Source organism: Ciconia boyciana, chromosome 3, assembly GCF_034638445.1.
Source record: "Ciconia boyciana chromosome 3, ASM3463844v1, whole genome shotgun sequence".
Taxonomy (NCBI): Eukaryota; Metazoa; Chordata; class Aves; order Ciconiiformes; family Ciconiidae; genus Ciconia; species Ciconia boyciana.
The window spans coordinates 105185194-105206413 of record NC_132936.1 but is presented as its reverse complement, the minus strand read 5'-3'; the positions used below and the strand labels follow the sequence as shown (position 1 = coordinate 105206413).

The 21220-nt window shown below is 37.1% G+C and overlaps 1 protein-coding gene across 1 annotated transcript in view; it reads left to right on the top strand.

The window, feature by feature from the left end:
• USH2A (usherin) overlaps positions 1–21220 on the top strand; it is a 391818-nt gene that overhangs the window by 24209 nt on the left and 346389 nt on the right. The window contains exons 3-8 of the mRNA XM_072858355.1: positions 10779–10914; positions 12089–12152; positions 14536–14830; positions 15431–15615; positions 18798–19019; positions 20336–20429. Of these exons, the coding sequence (XP_072714456.1) occupies positions 10779–10914; positions 12089–12152; positions 14536–14830; positions 15431–15615; positions 18798–19019; positions 20336–20429 (996 nt within the window). The remainder of the gene's footprint in view (positions 1–10778; positions 10915–12088; positions 12153–14535; positions 14831–15430; positions 15616–18797; positions 19020–20335; positions 20430–21220) is intronic.

The window sequence follows — 21220 nt, the reverse complement described above, 5'->3', positions numbered from 1 at the left end:
AAATGGTCTTTTTCTGTCAGTCAATCTGTGTTATTTTTCTTTAAGTCACAGTGATTTGTTAACTGTAGAAATTGGCAACAGGCAGAGAGGATGACCATGTGGTCTTATGGCATCCAGCTGATGACCAGTTTCTGAAGATGGTATGAGGGATCATAAAGTTTAGTTCCATGTGTATTGTGATGATAGTTGCATCTATATTTAAAGCTTTCTGTCACTGAAGCACTCTTGGTGTTGTCAGATGTCTATTGGACTGGATGAGCTGCAACTTCTTGCAATTGAATGTCAATAAGACCAAAGCAATTTTGGTTGATTCATAGCACCAGCTTAAGCATATTCACTTGCACGGATTACATTTGACAGATAGTTACCTTCAGCTGAACTCTGTGGTTAGAAGCCTTGGTATACTCTTGACAGTGAGCTTAGAGCTGATGCCTTATGTTTATTTCATATCCTGTTTTTGCCTTCCTAATACTGCATGTGTATGTCTACATTTAAATAAATTCACAGCTGAAGTACTAGTCAGTCCACTTGTTATCTCTGGATGGAATGTTGTGATGAGTCAATTTCAGTATTTAAATAAAGGTGTTTTTTCACATTTAGGAAGTTTTAATTTCAAAAGCCATCTAATCGAGGATTTTTTTTATCAGGAACTCCTGGAAAAGTGTCTGTCAAAGTCTAACAACAAGAGTAAAAGAAAGAAAAAAGTAGAGGATAAAACCAAGGATGAAAAAGTATTATTCCTTTTAGAATGTTTTCCTGGTATTCTACCAGTTTGCTGGCCTGCAGGAAAATATATTCAACACAGGTGTTCTTACCCTGTTATACTAGTGAAAGCTAAAATCCTCTGGAGTCTGCAACAAGATTGTGCACAGTGTCATCAAATACTGATGTGTGTGTGCATTCCCTATAAGTCTTGTAAAGAAAGGCATCTTTCCAGGTCTTTTCTTGTAATGGTCCTAAAATAGTCTGGGTTAAAATACAGTTTAATTCAGTTAGTTGATCCTGCTTATGGTGAACTTATGTGTATTGAAACTTCACTTGGAGCATACTGAAGACGAATTAAAGTTTTGAATTATTTCAGATTATTTCCCTGTGCAGGCTCCTAGTCAGCTTAAAGCAGCATCCTGATTTTGAAGAAAAATTCAGTGATTTAATGCCAAGTAGCTTGTGCGTATACTGTTTCCACTCACAACTTTAGCTCTTCTTTTTAAAGGCCTAAGGTGATTTTTCTATAGAGCTTAAGGAGGTGCTAAAAGGTGAGATTTTGGAGTTTTTACTTCCTTCTCTCAGTGGAGAATAGGAATGCAGCATCCTTGAATTTTTATATGAATGAACTAATAATAAAATACTTAAGAAATTAAAACATTTATAGTTGCATATTTTGGCTAGACTGGCACGCTCTGGTGAGAGGGCAGAGCTGACTTCATATTTTTGGCTATGGTTAGATAATGAATCTCAGCCTAGAACTACATTGGCAGGGCTGCCTTCTAAAAATGACAGAATGGTTGGAAGTAAAGGAATCTCCCCTAACCATGAATGCTAGCTTAAGCACTTTCTTTTTTAAAAATCATCATAATAAAGTCCCTGACCATGCTCTTACTTAAGTCAGTGGTTGCAATGGCCCCAAGCCCTCTTTGTTTTCTTCCTGTAAAATGCTCTTTGGCCTGAGAACCAAAGAGGTGTGAAAAGCATCACACTGAAATCTACATAGATGCCAGGGTTGCAGCTTGCCTCTATCTTCTTGTGCTCTTTTCCTTCAAGCTTGCAGCCAGATTTGATTCAAAGGCTTGAAATAGAGGAGTGGGTAGTAGGTTTGGGTTTGCTCAGAGATGCAGAACTCTTATAGCTTAAAATCTTCATTTTTTGCCATGTGAGGGTAGTATAGGATTTGAATATGGAAACACAGGAATTTAGAAATGTGAATGAAGTCATTTAATAATAGCAGGTAAAATAAATTTTATTACGTGCGTATCTTTTGCATTTATAAGATAATGGGCAAACAATCTAAAAACAGCACTGAAGATTTTAAATAACTGTAATGGCTATATAAGGTAGTACTCCTTTTCTCCTGTACTTGGTAAGAAAGAGAAATGCATTTGAAATTGAGGCAGGGTTCTAGCTGAAGCAGCACCAAGCTCACTGGCAAACTCATCAGGAAGTTCTTTTACTGGTATAGAAGGTGCCATTCGTCTGTCAAGTGTTATGCAGATAAATTATCTGAGCTGGCTTGTCCTCCTGGATATTATTCTTTAATTTCCATATCCCTACCTCCCCCCATCCCCTTGTCCCTGTTAACATGGTTATTAGCATCTTTTTTTGGTCTGTTTGAGAACAAGATCCCAGACAAATTCCTCCTGACATATTCTTGTTCTCATACGTTTGCTACATAAATTCATTACCTCTTGCCAAGCTTTAGATCTGCCAAGTTCCCTCTGTGTTGTCTCAATTTTCATTCCAAATAAAAAAATTAAAATGTGAAGAGCAAAAGACTAAAAGTGAGCTCTTTTTATCTTAGGGTTGTAAGCTATGTCTCTGAGCGGGGGGGGAAATAAAATTAAAAAAAGAGCACAGGGGATTTTGATGTATGTAAGACATCTGCCCAAACATCCCTAGCAATAATGTCATCACTGCCAAAATGTACTTACACTACAAAAATCTATGATAGTGCTTATTCCTGAATTATCCATTCAGCTAAGGTTTTAAATTTGCGTTAGGCTGCATGTGGTATGTTGTAAGGAGAGATAAGCAATATAAGGCTGTATGAGCCGGCTGTGCACCAGTGCCGGTGAGTAATGTGTGGAGTAGGAGGTGGTTGAGTGTGGTGTGGAATCCTGGTGCATTTGCAGAGGTTAAGCTGTGGAAACTACCGCACCTCTTTATTTTCTAAAGCAGTCATAAGGTGACTGACAGAGAGATTACGTGAAGGCTTGGGAGGAGTAGGGATTTTGGGATAAACCGTTTATTTTGTTCCCTGTTTGTATTAATGTTTGAGAAAAATAGTCCTTGGGGGCATGGAATCTGCTCCCACCTGTATTCACTACATTTTTTGTGTTTTAAAAAAAAATGCTAAATGTAAATGTAGTAGATTAAAAAGGAGAAATAAAAATTAGTAGAATAATGCAAAATAAGAAGGATAAGGCAGAACTGGGGGTAGGAAAGGGGTCTTTGAGAAAGATGTTCAAGATGTGTAAATTCTGCAATTTATTCATTGAAGGAAGGTGTTGAATTGTGGCAGAAAGTCATCTGCTGTTTCTGATGCATCAATTCAGGGGCACGTAGATGCCCAGATTTTTAAAAATACGTAAAATGCAGCATTGTGGTTTTTGGTTGCTAGCTCTGCTTAAAGCACAGCTGAAAGTAAGCTTGGATTCATGCTAATGGTTTAATCCTATTTTTTTCCTCAAAATTCCTTTCGTCCACTTTGCGTTGCTTAAGTCCATATCGCTGACCTTTCCTCTTTACAGAAATTCACTTACGAAATATTAAAGCTGTGTGGAAGCCTTTGTAACTGCAGGTTCAGCGAGATTTGCAATTATGCAAGAAAATACCGAAATACATACCTGTGTGCATCTCATCTCTTTGATATGCAAAAACCCTTTACTGTATCTTTCATTAACTGTTACGCTTCTGTTTCACACCTGCTTTCGCAGAGTAGAGATGCGAACCCACATGTCCCCCAGTGGTAGAATATGCCGTATATCTTTATATGAGCAGGCAAAAAGAGCATATTTAGACAGGTTGAAGGTGAAAAAGATTTTTATGCTCAAGTTTCTGATTAGACCATTATAGCAGCATCACTAATTCCCCTCCTTCCATCTATTGTCTTCCCTCATCTGTTGTCATCAGTGACCACTGTTGATTTGTTGACTCTATTAAAGTATTCAAGGAAGCCACAGGCCTGTCATTTTGGTCATAACCTTAATCTGTTTTCTCACCTTGGGAGAAAATGTGTTAATACACTGTCTGTTTCTATAGAATGAACTCATTGAAAAAGTTTCTGATGCAAGAAATCTGCAATACGTTTAGAAGAAAAAAAAGGTTTTCTGAATCTTGGTTATTTTAACAGCTAGCAAGCTGTGTTTAGGTAGGAACTTTTATAAGAACCATACCAAATTAAGTGGCAGTAAGCAATTGTAACGGTACGTTGTGTAGTAATTTTTGAGCTGGATGAGTCGCAACTTCTCCTGGTTTCTCATAATCGCTGATTCCTCGTTATTTCTGAATGATTAAGCAAATCATTTATGCTAACTTCTGCTTTCATTTACATCTCTGTAAAGCCTGTGTAACTTTATTGATTCTGGAGTTGTTTTAGCTTTTATAGCAAGCAAGGGGAGGGGTCATTTCTGCCAGTTTGCTGATCTGGAAAATAAATGGAACATCTTTTTTTTTTTAATGCCTTACAGGTAAATTGTATAGCTACCTAATTGCTCTTCATAAAGCACTTTAAAATTGTTAATATTGTGTATCACCCTCTTTATAATAATAAAATTATTTCTATCTCTGAGAAACTTCTTGCTGTGCAAATAGAGCTTATTTAAAGCATAAACTAATACGGACTTGTTTGAGTTTTCTTACAGTTTATTTTTTGTTCACTTATTTGGAGGAGAATTTGCTTGTTTTCTCATATTTGAGAAACAGGCTTTATGTTTTAGTTTGTATTTAATTTTTAAATTTAGCTTGCATTTGCAGCTAGCTAAATTTGCATTTTAACTTAAAAATTAGCTTGTCCTTTTTTTTTTTTTTTTTTTTTTTAAATTTAGTTTGCAGATACCTGATATTTGGAAGAATCTTGTTCACTGTCTGGTACATATCATAGATCCCTGAACTGCTTCTTATTCACCTTATTTAAAAACAGTGTTGTCAATTACACGTACTGGAATGTATTCCATTTCCTAGTATTTATCTGAAGATGAATTTTTGGTCCTTGCCCTTGTTTTATATGTGTTGGTCATTCCTGCCCCTGCCATCTGAGACTTTCCTTGATGGTATAAATAGCCTTAAGAGCTGAAGTTACAGCTGAAGTGTTTGCCACCACTGAGTTGGCTGGATAACTAAATAGGCCAGGGTTGGTATAATTTGGCTTGAATGACTGGAAAAGATCTTTTTCTTTCACTTTTGGTGCCAGAGTTCTCTCTATTGTGGAACTCCTCATTTATGGCCTGCAAATCTGGGAAGAAATCCATCTGGTTTCTTCCTCTGTCTTGCCAGACACTGTGATCTAGTTATTAGAACAATAGATGATGAGAAGAAACTTTAAGATTAAATTGTATTTTATGGTTACTAGAAGCTATGATGAATAAGAGTAAAAAGAATGTATATTTAACCAGTAGAAGAGATTAATGTTGTCTTGAAATAACTCCCCTTAATTTATCTGTAATATTTTAATAAATCTTTCCCATGCTATTAAATATTGGGATAGGAAAGATAACCTAAAGGGAAAGAATGTACTTACTAAAAAACAGGTATGTCTTTGAAACATATAATAATTGTAAATTCTAAAACATTTGGGGAAGAGACTACTGCATCTGTTGGTTGTATCTCATTTAGTGCAGTGGAGTTTTGATCTCTGGCTAGTGATCTTGAGCTCTGCTATGATCTGTTTAGGTTTTCTTTATTACTTTTTAATGGAACATAAAGGATTCTTTTCCATGTCTCTCCGTCCGATCTTATTTATTAGAAATAATTTTGCACGAGGTATGTGGATACTATTAATATTAGGACTTATTTTTAATGGAAAAATCTTACTGATGCAAAAAGATCATAGCATCCACTGAAGAATAATTCATTTCATTTATTTTGGCTGAAGTGATGCAATTCAGTTCTACATGGAAGAGACTAAAGTTGTCTCAGTTGCCTTTATGTATATGTAACAGGACATTTTGGCAGGATGATTAATGTCTGTGAAGAAAAGTGTGTGTTGCTTAAATGTGCCACATATCACACATGTATGTTGTGATGTAATATATGTGCGTGTTATTACCTGAAAGCCAAAACTTTGTGGATTGGGGTCTCAGAATTCCCCCAAATTGGTTTTGGCTTGGAAAGTGCCATTGTAGCTCAAAATAGGGCAATCAATACAACTGTGCCTTTTCCTTGATACCCAAAATGTGTTCTGCCTCTGTGCAAATGAAGAGGAATATTAGGCTTTTTTTGAAAAGCATATTGATAATTTTTGTTGAAATATTAAATATTTTTATTATACCTATATAAAAATAAGTTTATTTATACCTATTATTTATTTATTTATTTATTTATTATACCATTATACATTATACCTGTAAATAACACTACAGTTCAAGGTTTAAAAAAAATAAAAGAGAGAAAGAAAATCCATGTTATTCTTGAATCAGTCTATACAGTGGGTGCCTTTGAGGGAAGTACAAGTTTTGTGCATTCAAGGAGCAGCTATAAAAAATCATGCAAAAGAAATCCATGGAAAGGTACTAAATGTATAGAACCATGGCTGGCTGATGAACTCTCTGAGCTGCTGGTGGTTGGAGGCTCAAAGAGTATTCAGGAGCAGCATCATACGTGCTTACCATGCTTCTATATGCTCCCCTGCTTCTGCTTTTTGCTATAGTTAGTCCCTCAGTCCTAGCCAGTACAACTGCTCTGAAGTGCAGTATTTGGTTGTGATGCTGCTTTTTTGCCACATCGGTTACTGCAATATAGTGGAAGTTTCTGTTAGAAGTTAATACATAAAAATACTGGCTTTTGTTTATATGACAGCTCTGCCTGATCCAAACCAAGTGGCAAAATTCATGTTAAATTTTGTTGTTATGTTTTCATGGTTAGGGTCTGAGTAGCACAGATCTTTAGGTGAGAAAATGAGCAGTTGTAATGCCTTTTCTGTCCCTATCTCATTTTATAAGCGGTAGCTTGTCCTTCAGTGTGTCCTCGTTCGTTCTGCACTACAATGACCCATAGGGTAGGGAATTTTTCCTAGGTAGGAAGTGGTTGGATTTGGTATTGCTGGCTCTGATGGGCAATTTGCTTGTGACTGAGGACCATAAGACCTTCATTCGGGATCCACTGAAGGAACTTGCCTGTCAGCTCATTGGCCCAGCACCTCTCATCTTTGAAACTCTTCTGGATCATAACAAGAATGCTATTAGAGGAAAGATTGTGGATATCTTTCACCATCTCAGTCCACCATCAAATGGATTTTCCATTGCTTGGAATTGGTATTGGCAGAGGCTAATGTAGTTGCAGAGTGAATTTATCTTAGTAACTAATCCCTGCCACCTCCCTGTGAGGTGATTTGCTAAGTATTTGACAGATGGGGAAGCACGGGAGGGAGAGATGGCTTCAGAGCTGGGATTAGAGTGCTGATGTCCCAGGCTTCTTGTCCTGTGCTCTGCACAGCCATGAGGCCAGCCTTTCCTACCCATCTCCTGTTACTCTCTTGGAGCAAATTCCCATAGAATGTTATTAACAAAGACAACAGGGGAATAAACCTAGTGTCCTAGTCAGGAGTGAAATTCATCTTTTATTTCTGTGGTATCGTATGCAATGTAATGTTAACGGTCAGGAGACCTTAAATAACCACATCAAACAGCCTATTCGGTGCCAGCCTTCCTTCGTATTTAGCTTAGTCTAAACTGACACCAAACTTTGAGACATTCCTCTCCTCCCACAGTGGAGAGCCGCTGGGATTTTTTTATACCACACATGGTTTTCCTCCTACATTTTCCTCCCATGTCAGATATTCATACCCCCTTTAATAACCAGCAGGGGGATCATTACATTGAGCTACTGCCAAATGCATAATGACTGCTGCCTTTGCCTTACACAGTCACTGCACTACTGATATCCAATTCAGCATTGTAAAGTGCTTAGGGCTACCTTGGGGATGTGCTATATTAAACCCAACTATTCTAAATCCTATTTAATACAAAGAGATTGGTGGGGGGGAGGGGGGAGGGAGATGTAAAATTGTCATTAGTCACCTATTTTCAACAGGTAAAAACACCTGGTCCTTTAGGGCCCAGTTCTGTCACTCAAGTCATAAATAGTCCCACTGATTTTAGTAGGGGTGCATGAAGGCGAGCATTCTGCTTACCACTGGGGGAGGCAGAATCGGGTCCGATAGAAGCTGCAGCTGAGACAGTAAGTTTGCCAGGAGCTGATGGGGGTGAGCACGCCCATTTCTGAATTCCACTTACAAATGTTTTACAGTGAAAACAGGGAAGCGGAAACATGCTTCATATCTGACTAAAAATAAAGGTACTCTTAAACTTGTAAAAGACAACATTTTTATTTGAATGATATGACAGAGCTGCCACAGGAGTGTTACCTGCTATAAAGAAAGCTTAAGAATTATTACCTTTATTAGACCAGTGACACTGAGCTTTAGCCATACATTTCTAACTTCTGTCCCTCTACAGAGACAATTTTCTTTTCTTAAATAAACTGTCATGCTAGTGTTAATATATTGTTGGCTCCCTCATACTCTGAGAATACTGCTGATATAAAACATGTATATGTTAGATTGGTAATAGTATCTTTAGTGTAGCTGACTAGAACAAATGTGTTTCCCTCATGGCTGTGCTAATGTGATAAAGGAAAATTGGCTGTTCATCAGCTTTTGGCTGGGTAAAGACAGTAGAGATGGAACCACATTCTTTTTTTTATGCATTAATACCACTGAGAACTTTTCACTAGTTATATTTCATGTGCGGGCATGTTGTGCAAAGATGTTGTAAAACATGAGATAATGCTACAAATAACAAAGTAGAAAAGCCTGTATCTTTTATGATGATAACAGTCAAACACCAAATGACAGTAACAGGCTGTAAAAAATGTGATGCAGAAAAAAAATGCAGTGTAACCACCGTATACACATATACTTAGGCTCTTGCAAATAGGGCATCAGATGTTATAGAGAGCTTTGAATTAAAATTAAATAAAAAACTATTGTATTTAGGTCATTGATGTGTCAACACAAAAGATAATTTAAAATGGAGAGATGTATTTTGAGTGGTGAAACTCATATGCAATAACTTTTTGAACAAATCTCAAGGCTTAGTAATTATGATAATAGCCTTCAAATTTCCATCAGTGGAAGGGCAATAAATATTCCTGTCTAAATTTGGGAAATATTGACTGAATCTGGAAATGGCAATAAAGCTCAGCATGCATCTGTATGTTTGAAAGCGCAGTTTAAGGAGAAGAATTCATCTGTACAATTTTGTGTGAAGCCTAAAAAAAAAAAAAAAAAAAAATCCAAACAAAAATCTCCATCTCATTTCGTATTTTCTTTCGTAAAATACTGATAGACTCATGTTGCCTGAGGCACTGATGCTGATCATCTGAGCTCAGATTTATAGATAATTGTGTCTGTTTATCTTGGTCTGAAATTTGAAAGACTTTATTGGTGGAATAGCACTGTGAGTGCTTATATTGTGGTTTTCAAACTGATATTTTTTCAGGTTCTGGCTTTCCTCTTTGCAACAAATTATTCTGGCTTGTAAACCTCCTGTTTGTCCTCACATATATATTGTTCTGGAAGCAATTAGTCCAGGTTTATTTTGTTTTGATTAACATGGGTATCAAGACAGGATAAAGCACTCTAGTTTTATTTGGCCTCTGTAGACACGATTCACCAGGCATCCATATCTGCAAAATGGAAATAACGCTCTGTAAATTGGCAACAACAAAACAATGTTTCAAAATCTGAAGGCTACCAAGCTCTTATGTGAAATAAGCCTTATGCAAGCTAAATATTGCTAAAAATCAAGTAATTTCAGTTTTGCAACTAAATCACTTTCTGAAATAAAGGAGATTAAGTTTATTCAGTAAACAATTCAACAGAGTTCAAAAGTTTTGAATAAGTTGAACTTAATTTCTATAATTAACTTCATTAATGGGAAGCTGACTATAGCCACGATGCCTCTAGTTTTCATTTGTATGTGCCTGTAGTTTTTAAATGAGTATTGAATTTCATAAAATGTAAGGCTGAAAGGCACTCCCATGTTATTAAACTTCTAATTTTATGTAACCTAAACATGAGGATTTTTAATGCAAAAAAGTACTTTATAAAAGCTCAGCATCTTGTGACTTTGTGGAGCTGGGAGAATGCCATAAAGTATTTCTATGAACGTTAGCTCAAATTTAAAATGAATTGGCAGGGAAGGGAACACTTGCAGAAAACAGTACCCTGGGGTGCTGGCTGAGTGCATATTCCTAGCCAAGGGTTCCCTTGATGTAAGGGAATTACCCACTGGGTGTAAAGCAGATGTAGCCAGTTCCTATGCTGTTCCCTTCAGCCCTTGTAGAAAGAAACATGCTGGGCTTAGGGAGGCGTTTTGGAGGGGTGTTAGAGGCCTGGCTGAAACGTGCTGCATTTGGTTATCCTGAGTATGGTAGATAGCCCCTTGAGGCCTGCATGAGCTGATGTGTATGAGAAGAGCTCTGACAGCTATAACATGTGCCCATGGCCTGAAGTGGTGAAGTAGCTGTAACCAGCCTTGTACCTTGTGAAACAGACCCTTCTCCTTTTTCTCTCTTTCTCCTCCCCACCAGATCACTGTACCGTAGATTATTCTTTGATTTAACCACTGTAGAAATGTTATACTCTGCATCTGAGTGATGATCTTATTAACTGGATTGTGAACGGATGGATGGAAAAGACATATCTACTTTCAGTGGGCACCAAAAATAAAGACATGCAGCAAGTTGGTTGAAGTTAATGGTTAATCAGTGATAGATGCAACATATAGAGAAATCAGTGATTGCATAACGAAGCATGTGTTTGCCCATTTGCATTGATTCTGTAGGTGCATCACAGCAGAATTAGTTTCTTCTTGAATGGCTGGGAAGATGACAACACACCTTTTGATTCAAGGATTCTTGTGGGAACAGTTGCAGATACTGATGCTGATGGTACACTGCAAATCGGACAAAGTTTCACAGGTAAATCTTGAAGTATTTTAGTGGAATGCACTGGAATATTGAAAATAAGATGTGCACAATGTTAAAAAACGTGCGTGAGTCATTTTAAGTTATCTATATGCTGAGAAGTAATATCTTCCTGCAGGAGAAAATTCCTTTTGTACAATTAGCTTTCTCAAAAGATTGGCTGAAAGATAGACGTTTGGTAGGCGATACTGTAGGTTCATAACTTATTCTGTGTGGTACTGCATACAGGTAGGTTTTCCTGCATTCTCCAAAACGTAGGTCTGTAAATTGACACATTCCATTCATTTACAATCATAGTTTTTCTGAATAAATATATGAAACTATTTCAGAATGGGATTGTGCATGGCTGCTAGACTACACTCCTCTCCAGAGTCAGGAATAGATTTCTGGCTGTTCATGTTCTTCAGTTCTATCAATACTCACGTAAACCACTAGCAGAATGAGAACCCCTCAGCCTCTAGTAATGCCCGATAGTGTTACTCTTCATCTACATCTAGAATTTTATATGTACTACAGCATGACATGATCATTGCAGAACAGCTGGGGGATGTTTTGTTGCTCTCCACAAATTCTTGGCTCTGCAGATGTAGGAACACTGACTATTGCTCTTCAGGAACATGCAGAATTTGAAGCTAACTCCTAAATATAACTATATGTCACTTAAACAACTTTATTGTGCTCTTGGGCAAGAAAGTCATTCTGTGCCCCATTTCTTAAAGCTTGTATTTGGAAATGTGTTTTGCTGTGATTTTGATTCTGAATACTGGATAACTAATAAATGTATAAAAGAAAGGAATATTTTTTAATGCTTTTTATCTTTATTGTATAAATTGATAGGTACAGTTGTACCTACTGTATCTCTTCTCTAATTAGAGGTGGCACATGGACTGGCTCATTACTTCTGTCTAATGAGCCGATCCTTGTGCCACCTCTATAATCAGAAAAGAGATAGGTACAAAATGTTCTTATAAAGTTATTATAAATCATTCTTTTTTATAAAAAAAATTAAGTCACTGCCCTGTATAGTTTTGTCCAGGTCCAAGATGGTTTCATTCAGGAGGGGTAATTGTGCAAGAGAGATCTCTAAGCACTGAATTAAAGGTGCTCTCATGCAGTGCAAAGCTGCCTTCTGCTCAATAGATTACTTACTTACAGCATATTTTCTTAGGTTTAGAGCAATTTATTGGAAGAATGCAAGATTTTCGATTTTACCCAGTGGCACTTACAAACAGGTAAAGAAACTTTATTTTTCTAAAAAAAAAAGGAGTGTGGTGAGAAGAAAGAATAAATAACAATATGCTTATTTCCCAAAGTGTAGTGCTTTTCTGATGTCTCCCTTAGATGATTGCTTATGATGATGTAGTTTACTGAACCTAATTTCAAAGATGACTTTTAATCTAAAAAATCTCGAGCTAAAATAAAAAATTCAACCACTTAATATTTTGCTTTTAAACTGTTGCTTAAATATAGCTAGTATATGTAATGTATGTACTATATATGTAGTGAAACTCAACACTCAATAATAAATGTGTGCTTTCCTTGTTATTGTTGTCCCTGTTAGAACCTTAGTAAGTGTTCTTGCAGAGAGCAGATCCAGTTGCTAGATTTCAATGCTTATAAACTATCTAAGTGTTATCAACTCATCATAATTCTGACATATTAGTGTGTGCTGATAAGCTTAGTCCTGCTGGATGAGACTTGCCAAGCTTTCCCAGATCTCCATGTAAACTGTGGGGAGAGGAAGGGAGCATAGTGGACCAGTCCAGTTCAGACCACTTTAATACTAGTGATCCAAGTGAAGAGGACAGGCACTCCAACTGGTCAGCATGCTGGCTTCGTGGCTGTGAGCTTGGCTCCTGTGCTTAGCAGTTCCGTTCGTCTGGTTTCAGCTTCGCCATGGTATCAGACGTCCACGTTGGGTATTCTTGATGCTCCCCCCACTCCATGCACACACCCCTATCCCGAGGTGCTATTGCCTTAACTGTTCATTGCTTTCTATATTAGATTGTCACCATAAGCTGCCAGTGACTTTGCTAGCTTAACCCACATAGCCCTGGGCAATTGCTTTGACTTCCTCCATCCCTGAGGCCAAATTACGGTTGCCACTGCAATTTCTGTTGCCCTCCAGCCTCCCTTCCTAGCGCATTACAAAGACATGTTACCTTTGTTATCCAGCTCATGCTGGATTAATCTAGTCAATTCAAGCTGACCAGAAGTAGTCAGGTCCTATTTGTCTGTGTGGTGCTTCTGGGTAGGCTACACGCAATGACACTCGTGACTGCAGACCTTAAGGCTACTTAATGATAGTCTTTCAATAAGATGTAGAGCAGTTTCCTAGGAGCACAGCTGTCTGCAGGACATTACGATGAATTGAGCTCCTGTGAATTTAATATTCATTTAATATGAATCTGAATTCCAAGTTATATGAAAATCATGTTGGTTGTATTCTTTTGGAGCAATGCTTGTCAAATCCTTTGAACTACAATTTAAGTCAGTGAAATGAATAAAGTTTAAAAATGGAAAGATAAGGTATTTTACAAGGTGTTGTGTCCTAATGATGTCTTTGTGGATGTAGTTTTATATCCACAAATAACTTGGTCCAAAATGATTATCTGGAATAAACTGCGAGGGAAAGTCTTGCCTGCGTATCAATTAATTTAAGTCTATGGCTATCTAAAAGGTCCTGTAACTTTGAGTTCTGTGGAATCTGTAGTGGCAGCTTGCAAGTATTTATTTGTTTAATAAGTATACAAAAATTATGTTCTTACTGATAGAGTAGGAAAATGGGAAAAGTAAGAGTTTTTTAATTTAAAAATTCAGTATTTTCTAGGCTCACAAAATCCTTCTTTTACACTAGAGATGAGCAGATAAAGGTTTAGGTAACCTGCCCATGTCATTCATATATCTATCTGCTTGCCTATCTACCTACCTATCTATGTATCTATTTCAGTTGCTGATGTCAGAGGGAACTAAAATGACTCAATGGTCTTGACATGGGCTGTAAGAAGCAACTAGAATGATCACAGACTGGGGCAGCTAAAAAAGTGGGCATTTGTATTAAACTTAGTTAAAAGTGAAAATATTTCTATCCAGGTTTTCTAAGATGCAATGTGATATTGCTCAAGCTGCTCTTTTTGGAGGATTTGAGTGCAAATATTCAATTCATCTGTGGTTGCAGGCAATATGCCAATGCTATAGTATGCTTAAGAACAGTGTCCAGATCACTGATTGGAGTCAGACATGATGCGTTAATAGAATGTTAAGAGTTCTTCATCTTGCATCTAGGGCTGGATTCATCCTACCTAGCTTTAGACGCCCCAACAAGGAGCTCATTTCCCTTGACTCCATGTATGTCTGTGGAGCAATGAAGGCAACTCCAGAGTGCTTCTTCACAGAAACCTTCTGAAGGTGCCTGCTACTTACCATTGATTAAGTAGGAATCCTGGGTGGCCTGATTCCTAGCTGATTGCCCTGTTTATGTGAGATGAAACCAGGCCTTTAGGGCTTCTACTATAATCTAAGCTGAATTTTGTTTAATCTATGAGCCTAGAGGCACAAAGTGGCACTTGTCCTTTTTTATCATGTATGTAATTACTTTTTTATATACTGTGACAGAGACATTTTGGAAGTATTCTCTGGAAAATTTCCTCATCTGCATACCCAGTCTGAGTGCCGCTGTCCTGGAAGTCATCCTCGGGTACACCCATTGATACAGAGGTACTGCATCCCTAATGGTGCAGATGATACCACTAACGACAGAGTGCTGAGGTTGGATGCAGAAGCTCATCCTCTGTATTACATCAATGATGATGACATTGGGACCACCTGGATTTCATCTGTGTTTGCTAATACTGCAGGTCTGGATCATGGTGTTTCTATCACAATAGATTTACAAAATGGACAGTATCAGGTAATGAGAAGATTACATTTATATTTATTAAATCAAAACTATGAAAGGATTTTTGTAGACATTTCATTATAGTTTTGAGAAAATTCAAACCTTTATGCTTTAAGACATTATCCTTAGAGGACCAGGAAGAAAACTTCCTTTATCAGCATGAAACAATACAAAAGGCAACAGAATGCATTATGTTTTTTGTCATTCTCTTTTGATGTGCCTTGGCTGTTGTAACAAGCAGTAATATAGAATAGATATACCAGAGTGGATATCCTGTGTGAAGACACCAATATTTAGAAACTGGTTGCTCCCTTTTAACTCCACTTTTGTAAATTTCAACTTCATTTTCAAATGGTCATCAAGAAAAAGTGGAGTTCCAGTGCAACAGTTCAGTTGTTGTGTAATAATGTCTGAGAGAACAAAGAGCTTGTTTAATGAAAAAAGTTATCTTTGTTTTTAATTGGGAATATGTGGACTGAAATATTGGTTCTTTTTCTGTCTGTGAGTGGTAAAGCAGACTATATTGTCACATTGCAATAAAAAAGTTTATATTCTCATTGTTTTACAACTTAGCCATTAATATCAGTTTATAAATTTGTTATCCTCTTGTAGGTATTCTATATTATACTGCAGTTCTTTAGCCCACACCCTGAAGCAATAAGAATTGAAAGGAAAAAAAGAGATGATCTAAACTGGGAAGACTGGCAGTATTTTGCTAAAAATTGCAGCATTTTTGGGATGGATAACAATGGATCTCTGGAAAAACCAGACTCTGTCAACTGTCTCCAGCTTCCTAGGTATGAGTGGGTATTATCTGCATAATACAGATGCTTTGAACAGGTAACATCCCGACACAATTCATTTCTATGTCCAATGAGATAGAATCTTTTAATTTGGTATACTCATTTATTATGAGCTGCTGAGTATATAAAAGATCCCAAATCTGACCTTTCGCTTGAAGATTGCCAAAAGGTCATCTGTCAGTTTTATCAGATTTCAGACATTGAGGATTATGACACAATTGATTCCTCTATTATTTTTGAGCTAGACTTTTGAACTTTTACATGCTTGTGTTTTGGGGGGCTATTGTCAGTAGAATTACAGAGCATTGACATGAAGACTGGAAGAAGGTACTGATATAACACATTGTTTTAAACTATCTAGTGAATGTGAAAGAATTCTTTATGATCTCCTAGAGTGCAACTTGTTCTGAAGCTTAGAAGAGAGGCCAAACTTAAGTACAAAAGCCAATCATTCAGCCTTACTACTAATCATGCAAAACATGTAAGAAATGGGTTGAAAATTGTATCTTGAAGCTTTCTAATCTAAGCAAGAACCAAAATAAAACTGGGGGGGGCAAGAAGGATCATTACCTTTTAGAAACATGTTGCAAGCCTTTTTCCTAGACAGTTAGCATGTGCGAATTAAAAAATATATCATATATACAATATATATAATACAAAATATATACATTTCATCAATACAGAGTATAACATATATAATGTATAGTTACTATATATTATAATTTTACACACACACATGTATGTATGTACGTATATATATATAGTTTTTAATCCATACTGCTACATATATTCAAATGCACCATCTTTTGCCTGATTTCAGATGCCAGTCAGTATTAGGCTTGTTTAGTACTTGGCTGGAAATCAGTCAGAAAATACAGTACCAGGTGCTGTAGGCATTTTGCTTTTTTTGTTGTTTCACTTTTGCTACCTTCCTAAGACTTTTAAAGCGTCAGCATCTTTGTCTATTCTGCAGGAGTTCAGTATTCTGAGGAGAGGAGCATAAGGTCATCTGAGTTACACCAGTTTTCAGCAAAGGACTTTGAGCTTTATTGCTGATCCTTGGAGCAGAGGGTAGAGGAGAAGGGAAATCTCTTAAGCAAGCCAAATATTTTTGGATAAATAACCCAAATGAGGTGTAATGCCCTTTTCAACCCAGAAATGTGTATTTGTATATTTTCTAAAAAGAACTGAGGAGTTAAGTATGAACTGTTTCCATAAATGTTTTGTAAGTAGTAGTGTTTCTCCCCTTCGACTATGACGTAAATGAAGTTAGGAAGTGATACGAATGAATGATTTTGGGTACAGCTGATGTTCAGAAAGCTGTGTTTAAAAGATAAGAAATATACCCTGTAATGGTGAGTATTCTGTGTACTCAAAGAGAAATTACTGTTGGAACAATGCTCCAAATTTGTGTCAGCAGTGTAGCAGAGCTCCCTGCTGAGACTTTTATAGGAGGGGAAGGTGATTTTATTGTAAAACAAAACTGGTTTCTTTCTCTCTCTCTGTCTCTCATACTTACATACTTGTAAGTGTCAAGATGTGTCTAAATTGCCTGTCCAGGATTTAGACACTAGTGTGCTTGTATCCTGGTGGCCCAGCCAGGGCTCCCTGGGTTGACATGGAAGGCAAGTGGCATTGGCTTTGAAATCCTTACCATGGCTTGAGGGTTCTTGGTTTGGTGGCCATGTGCTAGTACTGAATGGATTCTTTTGTGTCCTTTAGGAGATGAAAGTGATTAAAGTTTTTGTTTCTCCATCCTGTACCACCTCTGTAAGTTAGGAACTTCTCACTGTCCTTTATCCCCCCTATCAGAGGCTTGAGTCTTTGCTTAGTCTGAATATTGGCTGACCCTTGTTTTAGGATCTGCTTTGTTTTCCTGGTTTCCTGAGAAGCTGCGTGTACATGTCCTAAGATCTTGATGACCTGCTTATCTAGGTGCCATCAGCACCTAGAAGGTGCTTACAGTCCTTCTGCTGTTCTTTCTGGTGCTTCCATACCAAGATGGTGTCATTCATCTGCCATTCGTACCCATCTTAACATTTCCATTACAGCTCTATGTGTCATGGAAGAAAAATACTTTAACTTTCTTCGGAGGGGAAGAGAGGACAGTATTCCCCAGAGAAAGAGACAGATATATTCCACTGAGATTTTTGTGAAGCACTGACCTGGATAGGGGCACAGTAAATTCAAAGATCCTTCATGAAGACAGAGGAGTATGACTCAGCAGACCTAGTCTAACTATGAATCTCATCTTTCGAAAGCTCAGAGATATTTTGAAATGATGAGAATTAAGTTCTTTGAATGTTGTATGTCAGGTTCTAGGTGATACCATGGGATTTTGGGTGATACCTATTTTTAATGAGCCCATGTAGGTGTGCAAATAAGCAGGCATTCTTGCCTCTTGCGGAGGCAAGTTCTACTCGTAGCTAAACTCTGGATAGTAAATACACCAACATGAGATATGATTCATACCAAATTGCGCAAGCGTGCAGTTTATATATACTTGTTTACGCAGCCTTTTCTTGAATTCTCAGGACTGTCCTTCCCCTTCTTGGGCTTAAATATACAGTTTTACTCTCAATCCTGCTGCATTCCATTAAATTCTCTTGCACTTCACTCACTGGAAGGTGGCGTGTGTTTCTAACTCTGCTCAGTCATCGAATGAGATGATACAGTCCAGTGACTCTGGAATTCAGAATATAATTGGCTCTGCATGTTTTTTATGTGTGTTTAGCAGGTATATAATTAACAATATGGGCATGTTAATTATCATGTTAGTCATCTGAATGATTTCCTTATGTAGTTCAAGCATAGTTCATGTTTCGCAAAGACATTGTGTTAAACTTTTTGAAAACTTAGTGCAGATGACACTGTATCAGTCACACTATTCATATTTTGAAGTTGCCCTTTAGAGGCTTTACTTTTAATTGGAAACTTAGGGTCTGGAGAAGAGCATGGCAGTTTGGGGAAAAACAGACAGATAGAGGACATTTCTTTTCCCCTGCTTGAATTCTGGTGACTGGGAATCCACTGACATAAGCATTTTCCCCAGAAACCACAAAAAACCTATGTACAGTTAAGTGGAGACCCTCTCTGAGGAAAACGATATTAGGAGATAGCATCTGTAAAATATGTGATATTTTGATTTTAATTTGTCTTCCTCTCTATTTAAACAGCTTTACACCGTATTCCCGTGGTAATCTAACTTTTAGTGTTCTTACCCCGGAACCAAATCACCGACCTGGTTACAATGATTTTTACAATACTCCATCTCTCCAAGAATTTGTAAAAGCTACACAAGTGAGGATTCATCTCCACGGCCAGTATCATACTAATGAGTCTTGGGTAAATTTTAGGCATAGATACTATGGAGTTAATGAAGTTACAGTCAGCGGAAGGTAGGTGTTATGGAACTCTTCCCCCAACCATCACTGCCTCCAACTATTACAGCTGTGAAAAGTATATAATGCCTAAAATTTAATGAAGTTGTTCTGCTTTTACATTTATGAATGAGAAGGGAATTTGGTCTGAAGCAGTGCATCAAGTTTGAAATGATTAGTGTACTGTTTTTTTAAAACATTTGCTCACATGTTATTTTAAAATTAATTATACTTATTACACAAATCTGTCAAAAGCAGTCCTTTCCTTGGAATTACCAATGCCTCTAAGCAAAGGCTTATGATTGAAACCATGGGTTGTGCTTTACTTCAGTAGCTCTTCCAAGTTTCATTATAGATTCCCAGACATGGCAATTTTAACAGTCTTAATGCAGAGCTCATTCTTTGTTTTAGCTGTAGTTTTCCTTTTAAAACTGGGCAGCTGTCAGTAAAAGTGTTACATTATCTGTGACTGACAACTTTATTGTATATGGTAAGCGTGCTGTCTTGTGAAAGGACTAATTATGCCCTGTAAATAACATGCAAATTTGGCAATGAAATAGTTTCCAAGAAGCATATGGTGCAGATTTTTGTTAATAAGTATTATTCCTGAAATGATTTTGGTAGTTCTCTTTTTGAGAGAAAGCACCCCATTAGAGGTCACATTTACCTTAAAATTTTCTGCACTACTAATATGTTTTGATTATTGATTTAGGTGTGTTATGATAATGCTTTTACTAAAACAGTTGCAGTCTTGGTGACTATGTAACAGTAAAATAATTTCAGCTGTAGTTTGCAAAGATATGCCATGCCTCCGGAAGAGCAGCCCTTCAGGTAGAGTGGGATGGTTATTGCCTATTAACTAATACTCTATAAAGATTTTATTTTAGTAAGAAAAGGACATTTTAAGTGAGATCAAAATGGGTTAAACTGGAAAATTATGCTTGCTATGGTTAAGATTTCTTGAAAAACTGTAGCCACAGTGTAAGGCTTAATATTGATGAATAATTGCCATTTATTTAATAAAATTTTACATATTAATATTATATACTGAAATATAGTTTTCATTACATAGTATATAAGGTAACAGTAGCTCTACTACATGCTGGTTTTTATTTTCTTGGAAAGCAATTGCTGATACTTAAAAATATGTTGAGTGAAGTAGTCTTTTGTAGGTTAATGCACTTAAGAAAATTCTCTTTGGTGGTGTTTATTTGTTCTTAATAAAGAACCAGGCTATGTTATACAAAAAATTGTCTTTGTGACCATGTTATATATTGTTGGACAGATGTGTTTCCATGTTTTAATTTTTTCTTCACAACCTATTGTTCTTTCAGGTGTAATTGTCATGGCCATGCTGATAGTTGCGATGTAGCTATGGAACCATATAGGTGCCTGTGCGTCAAGGAAAGCTATACAGAAGGAAATAATGTTAGTATCTCCTTTGTCTATGTACGTCCCCTATGAACAGCCTCAAAATTGGGATTTTAGTCCTGGGAAAGAGTATGTGTATGTGTGTTAGTGTTGTCCTAGCTTTTATAGGGAAACTTTCTTTAGCAAGGTTTGTATTAAATAAGGACACAAAAAACTTCTCCCCCCACCCCTGCTGCCAAAAGCCATTCCACCACAGACCATTAGGAGTGCTGTGTTCAGGGATTTGATTTCTTGTTAGAGGATTATGCCACTTTCAAACACTAGATGCAAACTTGAATTTAGACTGTCAGCATCTGATGAAGATTATGGCTCTACCTGCTGTAGCAACTAGCAAATGATCTGTAGAGTAAAAAGGTAATGAAGACCCAATGTTCACAGCAGGTATGCTTCAGGGATTTTTTGTTTGTTTGTTTTTTGTTCCCCACTCTCTCTACAGTAGTTTTAGTCTGGTCCTATGGACTGCAGACCCACTCAGTAGATGGAGCGCAGTAGGCACAGTCCTGGAGTTCAGCTTCCAATTTAATTTCATTTGAAAGGGAACAGTTCAAATGGTCCAAGACAGTTCCATGATGCAAACCAAAGCACAGTAAATGCAGAAAACTGCATGCCTAATCCAAGGTAAAACACTAACATAGATTTACCTTCTGATACTTGGAACATCTATAGATACTTGGGACATCTGTAGATTGCAGTCTCTGACTTCAGCTAAGAATGAGAACTTTTAATGCAGTTGTTTTACAAAATATGTCTAACACAGGAAGAGTTAAAACATTTTGGACTTAATTTTA